Raw genomic sequence first — 8,071 nt, 5'->3', positions numbered from 1 at the left:
TATTGCCATTCATTGGTTTGTCAGATCAAGAACAAGGACACTTATGGATCCTCTGCGGTAATTAAAAGGATTTTACTGTGCGTGTACTTAAAGTCCCACCATTGCACACCCAAGTGTGTTTTTCCTCAATGTTTGAGCTTCACTGCAAAACGATGTATGTGTACTTCAACAACAGACAGCTGTTTTAACATTAAGACTATGTGCTCATGTTTGAGATCTACTGTGATTATGAGACATTACTAGTTTAGAAGCCAATCTTGGTTCAGGAAACTTTGATGGGGAATTTTGAAGCAACCACTACACCTGCACAACTGACTTTTCAGTAAAAATCCAGTGTTTCATATTTTTATTTTGAAATGAGGGAGAATGACAAGATGCAATTTTATGGCTCAGGATCAATTGCAAAGTAATTTAACTTGTGGGGAAACTCATATTACACAAATAGTTCCAAGCTTAATATTAGTGGTAAAATGTCACAAAGTCCAAGTATTGTGCTTAAGAACAATTTTGAGGTACTTAAATATTTAAATTTTCTTCACCTTTTATACTTGTATTTCACCACCTTTCAGGGAAAAATATTGTACTTTTAAATACACTACATTTACTGACAGCTGGAGTTACTTTTCAGGTCAAGATTTAATGTAAAACACAAGATTAGTTACCATTCTTGTAAACAGTATTTCAAGTAGTTAAATTAGCTAAACCTGGACAATTAACACTGAATATATATATATATATATATATATATATATATATAGTATATAAAATGAGATTAGTCACAAAAAGAATACAAAAAAGAATGTATGTGAAGTGACAGTTGACACACTGTGCGTGTGTGTGTATATATATATGAGTGAGAATAGAACTGTGGAGTAATTTACCTTAAGTAAAATATCTCAAAACTTGTTCCACCAGATTTTTCTGCAAGGCCACAATAAACAGCCAGGGCACGCATTTATAGGTTGTCACGACATTGGTAATATATTCTATTATGTTCTAAAAGCATCAGTTGTCTCGACCACTTTATAGGAAGTAGTGAATGAGAGACGAAGGTACTCCCAGCCATACTTTAATGACAGTTATGCCATTCATATCATTATGGTGTGGCTTAGCAGCTAAAGTTACTGTTAGCGAATCAAACTACTCCACACATCTTATCTACATAATAATATCACATCGACTCATCCAAAAACCGATAAAAACGTTTCACGTTACGTTATTATCGCCGTTTAAGGAACTGAGTGAAGCTCTCGACCCCTCGTGGGCAAATGAGAGACGAACGCCAACTGTCACGTGAGCCTGCAGCAACGTGACCAAACGGGAAGTGAGACACAAAACCGAGAACTTCTGGTAAACACGTCTGGTTCGGTTTGTCCCGTCACCAGTCCCCGGTCTGTCCGTCGGTACGGAGCTGGACAGCCTGAAACACAGCAGGTCGGAGTCCAGCGGCCGCGGGATTTAGGAGACAGACAGGTGAGCGGTCTCTTATTCAGCTGTTATCGTGCCATAAATCCAAACCTTGTGCTACTTTTTCTTCTTCTCGGAATTCCCCGAATCAATCACAACAGTCCTTCCTTTTACGTTCTCGTACTACATCTTTTGTGTGATTGCCAATTTTTCAGACTTGTTTCATTAGAATGGCGTGCCATTAGAAACGAAACTTATTGCCCTAATTGTGGTGATCATGGCAAAAAGAAATTGTAGATAGACATTTCAAAGGCATTTTTAGGGGTTATTCGTTTAAAAAAGGCCAATGTTCCTTTTAGAAATATGTATTTCTTTGTATAACATCACTTGTATTTATGTAGTTTTAAGTCACGTTGCCTCTACATTATAGTATTAACATATAGATTATAGTGTTCATGAATGTAATAACACATGTACTCAGTTTATAGCTATACAGCTGTTGTGTACGTTTTTTTTCAAATTGTGTTATCTTTTGTTACTTGTGTTTTCTATTGTGTATTTTAGTGGTTTTGGGAGTGATTGTAGGACATGTAAATTGTAAAAAAAACAAACAATAAGGACGATAATGGGATAGGGTTTTAAGTTTCATTTCTGCTGTCCTTGGCTTTTGTAGCTTATTCTTTTAGGGAGTGTGTGCATGTTATATGTGATTGTGTGTCCTGTTTTCTATGACATAGAAGGGACTATGTTGGAAATGAGTGTTTGCACTTCATGTTATCCTTTGGATTTTTTGTATTCTATATCCATAAATAAAATCAATCAATCAATGAAAACTAAGGCAGCATGACATTCCTGAGGTTAGTCTAAATATAACATTATACAGATCAGCAGCACCACAAACTGCAGCCTCCAAAATTACGACAATGTTGAATCTTCTCTGAAACGGAGATCAACAAAATCAGAATTTTATAACCTTCATGAAGGTACAGGTAGGATTTATTGCGAAGCACTTTTAGTTTTACTAAGGTTGGTTTAATAACCTGGCAACTGTATTTTTCTACACACAGCAATGCTTTTTTTTTAGTGTATTGAAGAGGTATTTAACTCCCAAATGAACGAAACTGAGCTTGTAATTTCTGTGCAAGAATGGAAATCCCACCTGCCATCACAGTCAGGAGGAATTAATGCTTCTCTTTTCTTTCGTTTCCTCTCATAAGCTTCTGCAATGTCACGAAGAGGCTTTTATTGTCCTGACTAAAAATAAATAGCCTTTGTAAACATTCCTTTAACCGTTCACTGCCTCTTTAATCTTCACTTTGTCACCAGTACCCCTCATTCCACTATAAACTGCAGTACTTTGACTACCTTGTCAGGGAAAATATTAATTTGGACATGTTTCTGTGCAGGCAGTTATGGGTTCCATGTTTCGCAGTGAGGAGGTGTGCCTGGTGCAGCTCTTCCTTCAGTCCGGCTCGGCCTACAATTGTGTCAGTGAGCTGGGAGAACTGGGCCTGGTTGAGTTCAGAGATGTGAGTAACTTATACTTGGTTTGCACTCTTGGTTCGTGATCATGTGGTGAAAAGCTCAGAGTCCAATACAAATGGAGGCCCAATAACATCGTAAACTAGTCAGCTACTGTATAGGCCAGAATACCATGTGGAACTATTTTGCCTCCTATTAAGCCTAAATGCATGTGAGTTGGCTCGTATCACAAGCCACTGATCATCCCTCTCGTTCTCAAAACAACCCAGAACACAGTAATTGATGTGTTTACAGCTGAATGTGATTATCTTATGAAGTCACTTTGGAATCTGCAGCATTCCTAAATCTGAGTGTAGATAAGATGGTGAACTGATGCTCGCTGTGAGTCACTGTGAAACACAGCAAAGTATTGTCATGAGATGAACATGAGTAACGTTTTTCCTCCGCTCTTATGTTTTAGTTAAATCCTAATGTGAACGCCTTTCAGAGGAAGTTTGTCGGCGAGGTTAGACGATGCGAGGAACTTGAAAAAACTTTAAGTAAGTATTGACTCATTGTTTCCCGCCTATATTTCCGTCCATGTTCTTTGTTAGTTTTGTTAAGATTCTCATTTCTTACCTTCTTTATCTGGCCCACAGCCTTCCTGGAGCAGGAGATCAATCGCTCCCTGTCTCCACCCTTGCAGTGTCCCCTCCCTACTCCATGCCCGACACCTTTGGCCCCTCAGCCCCGCGAACTTATCACCATAGAAGAGGAGTGCGAGAGGCTGGCCCGAGAGCTCAAAGAGGTGAGCGCCAAAAACCAGGCTGAGATGATAAATGAAAATCCTCTGTTATCGCATTAGTACACTATCAAAAAAGGCTGAGCTTATTGGCCTGATAGTTTATTTGTATTTCACCAGGTGTCCAGGAACAGAGACAGCCTCCGGGCTCAGCTGACCCAGCTCAGCCAGTACCAAGGAGTCCTGACCAGGACGCACTCTCTCACAGCCTTACAGGTGGGACAAACTACATTTCTGCAAACATTCCTGGATCATGTATTACCTCTTTCTTTAGATATTATTATATTATTCTTGTGTGAGAAAACTGTCTGCAAACTAATAGTGCAAACATTGGCTTCCTCTCACAGGCACCGCCACCTGTACTGGAAAGCCAAGGTCTGTTTGATAACCGCCAAGATGTCCACCTCAGGTAGATACATTTTTTTTAAGATGTCCATTATGTGTTTAATGTTGTTATCGACATTCAATGTGTTTAACACTACATCGCCTCTCTCTCAGTTTTGTGGCAGGAGTGGTCCATCCTTGGAAGGTCCCCTCATTTGAACGGTTGTTATGGCGGGCATGTCGCGGTTATACCATCGTGGATTTCAGAGAAATGGAGGATCGACTCGAGCATCCGGTCACGGTGGGAACTGGGAGACAGAGACAGGGGTTCATTGTTGAGACATAGATTTGAAAGTTATTTGTGTGGCAGGGATAGTCTCTCATCATTCTGTTTGCAGGGGGAAATGGTGCAATGGACAGTGTTCCTCATCTCCTATTGGGGAGATCAGATCGGACAGAAGGTCAAGAAGATATGTGATTGGTGCGTAAACCTGTGCATCATTTAGATTTTTTTTTTTTTTCTTCATTTTTTTTACTTGGGGATTTTCACACTACAGTGTCTGTTGAACATCTCTTGATTTCCCCTCCTCACAGCTTTCGCACACAGACATTTGCATACCCTGAGAGCACCGCTGAGAGAGAGGAGATTCTCCAGGGACTTCAAAGCAGAATTGAAGATATCAAATCAGTAAGTGTTGATAAAAGCACAGAGCACTTGTTGAACACTGAAACAACCACCAGCAGTCTTTCGTAATGTCTGTATTACACTTGAAAATACTAGAAAGCACAACAATAGCAGTAAAGTGGGTTTTTTTTCTCTCATTTTCCTCCACTTCAGGTGTTGTCACAGACCGAGTCCTTCCTGCAGCAGCTGCTGATGCGGGCGGTAGCTGTGTTGCCCCAGTGGAAGGTGCGTGTGCAGAAGTGTAAGGCGATCCAGATGGTTCTGAATCTCTGCAGCCCCTCCGTCACAGACAAATGCTTGATCGCTGAGGCCTGGTGTCCCGTTGGCAAGCTTCCTGAACTGCAGAGCGCTCTGAGAGAGGGAGGGGTAAGACCAAGACAGACTCGACATAAACAAATAAGGAAAGGGCCTAATTTCTCACACTATATCTTTTCCCCCATCCTCTTCTCCGTCCTCAGAGAAAGAGTGGCAGTGGTGTCGACTCTTTCTACAACCGCCTGCCTTCCTCCACCCCTCCACCTACCCTGTTTCCCATCAACTCCTTCACCGCTGGTTTCCAGAACATTGTTGATGCTTACGGCGTGGCCAGCTACCGTGAAGTGAATCCCGGTAAGTCTACTGCACACCACTACAAACCTTTCTTCATTAATGCATGAAAAAGAACATGACGGGGGAGGCGTGTAGCTCAGTCCGTAGGGAGTTGGGTTGGGAATCGGAGGGTTGTTGGTTCAAGTCCCCGTATTGACCAAAGTATGGAGTGTGGATTGGTAGCTGGATAGATGCCAGTGGCAAAGCACCGTACCCCCCAAACTGCTCAGGGTGCTGGTCCAGTTGGCAGCACACTCACTCTGACATCTCTCAATTTGTGCACGAATAGGTCCTGAGCATGTGTGTGTATTTTAGGCCTGTGTGTAGTGATTACTAATAAAAAAACAGAGTGTAAATTGTAATTTCCCCACTTGGGATCAATAAACAGTATAAATTATAAATAATGTCAGATGTTAAAAGTAGAATCCAGAGAATGCTGAACTTCACATGTGTTTTAAGTCAAGTCTTGTCTCTCAACGCAGCGGTGTACACCATAATTACATTCCCCTTCCTGTTTGCTGTGATGTTTGGGGATGTGGGTCATGGTTTACTGATGACCCTGGTTGCCCTCTGGATGGTCCTCGAGGAAAAGGACCCTAAACTAAAGAGCAACAACAATGAGGTAATTTAGGGGATATTCCCTCACAGTGCAATCAACTGGCAAACAAAAGAGCTGAAACGTGTTGACCATTTTTGCAAATTAAATAGTGAAATGAAGTTGTTGCCTGTCCCTGTGTGTTTCAGATCTGGAGGATGATGTTTGGAGGACGGTATCTGATTCTGCTGATGGGACTGTTCTCTATCTACACGGGGGCCATTTACAACGAGTGCTTCAGCAGAGGTCTCACTACCTTCAACTCAGCGTGGCACGTCGGCCCCATGTTCGAGAAGAACATTTGGAAGTGAGGCCATAACATACCTGTTTTTTGTTTTCTCCAATCGACACACGTTTCTTGCCCATCTTACCTAATAGTATTGTATTTATTTCAGTTCATCAGTCCTCGCTGGTAACCAGTACTTGTCCATGGATCCCGTTGTGTCTGGTGTTTTCACCAGCCCCTATCCATTTGGCATTGACCCGGTATGGCCGTCACTCATGAACCAGACTCCATTGTCTTTTAAGATGTCATCTTGTTTGTCACTGCCGCCATCCTCATTCTTTCTTGTTTTATGTGGTGGTGTCAGGTCTGGGGGCTGTCCAACAACAAACTAACTTTCCTTAACTCGTACAAGATGAAGATGTCAGTCATCATCGGTGTCATACACATGACTTTTGGAGTCTGCTTGTCATTCTTTAACTACTGGTAAGCAATTACATTTGACTTCTTGGTAGGTGTGTTTTGTGTGTACACCTCCATTTTGGTGTCTTTTTATATTTATTTGGCCTTGCCTTCACACATCCTCGTTTGGTGCTTTCCCTTGTCGTCATTTGTGTTTTCTCCAGGCACTTTGGTCGGATAAGCAGTGTGTTCTTTGTTCTGATCCCTGAGCTGTTCTTCATGGTGTGTCTGTTTGGCTACCTGGTGTTCATGGTGGTCTTCAAGTGGATCGCCTACACTCCCGCCCAGTCCAAAATCGCTCCTAGTATACTTATCCACTTCATAGACATGTTCCTCTTCACAGACAACCCTGAGAACCCAAAGCTCTTTGAAGGACAGGTGTGTGGTTTGTTTATTTCCCTAAAAGAAACAGATCAGTGTTAAGTCATGTTCTACAACGTATGCTATAGTATTATATTGATGAATGCATTTTCCTATATTCCTGGAAACCATTTGTCTTATTTTATTTTGTAAGTACAGTATGAAAATCAGCTCAAAGATGCTTGGAACTTTGTTGAGACATGGAACATGTCAATAATAGGGTTACAAAATTGCAGGAATATTCAAGATGAAAACTTTTCATGGGAATAAACAGGTATATATGGGGAACAAAAGGGAAATAACTGGGGGGGGGGTCAGATACACATAGTACATGGTGAAATATGAGAGTTGGCTAGCTAGCAACTTAACTGATGGAAAACAAATTTGAGCTGACAATTGGGCTGTGTGCAAACAATTTATAAAAACTGTTTTACAATAAAGAATGAATGGAAATAGATTTATTGATTAAAACTACTTAATTAGGATGCTCAATCAAGCTACATTGGATGCTGGAAAATAATCTGCGCATGCGATGAAAGAGTGCGCTGCTGAATGCAGTGCATGGTTACAATTCAAGACAATAGGCATACTTTTAACCAAAACATGCCATAAGACATAGTATTGCTTTTTATGTGTATTCCCCCAAAACCAGTGAACATCTTGAAAGCAGAAATAAAAAGTACTCTCAAAAATTGTGGCATGGTTGGCAGAAGTACATGTTTTCTTCAGTAAATTTGCAACAATTTGCAAAGCAAGCATGTGTTGCTTAAAAGCATAACAGCCAGTCTTGTCTCTCTTCATGTGCAGATTGTGGTGCAGAAGATCCTGGTGGTGCTGGCCCTGTGTTCTGTCCCGGTCCTCCTCCTTGGGAAACCCATGCACGAATACATCACATTCAAGAGAAGACGGCGTCAAGTCGTGAGTGTGTTTTACTGAATTTTGACCCGTATTCTAAAATTGGATGTATTTTCTGATGGGATTTCTGGTTCTCTGCAACATCAGGAGGAAGAAAGACGTCCGCTGGTGGTTGATGAAGGCTCCATCAACACTTGTCAGGGGGAGGTGGAGGGAGGAGCTGCTGAGGAGGAGGTAAGAGAGAAGCTTGAATAACTCAATTCACTAAACAGACTAAATACAGTCAGAGATGTGTTGTGGTCATTGTGT

General features: G+C 41.4%; 1 protein-coding gene across 2 annotated transcripts in view; it reads left to right on the top strand.

The window, feature by feature from the left end:
- The first annotated feature begins 1,223 nt into the window (after window positions 1-1,223).
- Window positions 1,224-8,071, top strand: part of LOC116697096 (V-type proton ATPase 116 kDa subunit a) — a 9,157-nt gene continuing 2,309 nt past the window's right edge. The window contains exons 1-18 of one of the 2 annotated variants that reach the window (XM_032528412.1): window positions 1,224-1,473; window positions 2,814-2,936; window positions 3,350-3,428; window positions 3,528-3,676; window positions 3,791-3,886; window positions 4,018-4,079; window positions 4,169-4,295; window positions 4,393-4,475; window positions 4,589-4,682; window positions 4,833-5,045; window positions 5,138-5,288; window positions 5,750-5,889; window positions 6,012-6,169; window positions 6,258-6,348; window positions 6,453-6,571; window positions 6,712-6,925; window positions 7,715-7,824; window positions 7,903-7,996. In XM_032528412.1, the coding sequence (XP_032384303.1) occupies window positions 2,820-2,936; window positions 3,350-3,428; window positions 3,528-3,676; window positions 3,791-3,886; window positions 4,018-4,079; window positions 4,169-4,295; window positions 4,393-4,475; window positions 4,589-4,682; window positions 4,833-5,045; window positions 5,138-5,288; window positions 5,750-5,889; window positions 6,012-6,169; window positions 6,258-6,348; window positions 6,453-6,571; window positions 6,712-6,925; window positions 7,715-7,824; window positions 7,903-7,996 (2,097 nt within the window). In that variant the 5' untranslated portion in view covers window positions 1,224-1,473; window positions 2,814-2,819. Of the gene's footprint in view, window positions 1,474-2,813; window positions 2,937-3,349; window positions 3,429-3,527; window positions 3,677-3,790; window positions 3,887-4,017; window positions 4,080-4,168; window positions 4,296-4,392; window positions 4,476-4,588; window positions 4,683-4,832; window positions 5,046-5,137; window positions 5,289-5,749; window positions 5,890-6,011; window positions 6,170-6,257; window positions 6,349-6,452; window positions 6,572-6,711; window positions 6,926-7,714; window positions 7,826-7,902; window positions 7,997-8,071 lie in introns of those variants that run through there. The other variant, XM_032528413.1, reaches the window with a different exon arrangement.

Source organism: Etheostoma spectabile, chromosome 10 (assembly GCF_008692095.1).
Source record: "Etheostoma spectabile isolate EspeVRDwgs_2016 chromosome 10, UIUC_Espe_1.0, whole genome shotgun sequence".
In the NCBI taxonomy this organism is placed as follows: domain Eukaryota; kingdom Metazoa; phylum Chordata; class Actinopteri; order Perciformes; family Percidae; genus Etheostoma; species Etheostoma spectabile.
This window is presented reverse-complemented; position numbering and strand designations above follow the sequence as displayed.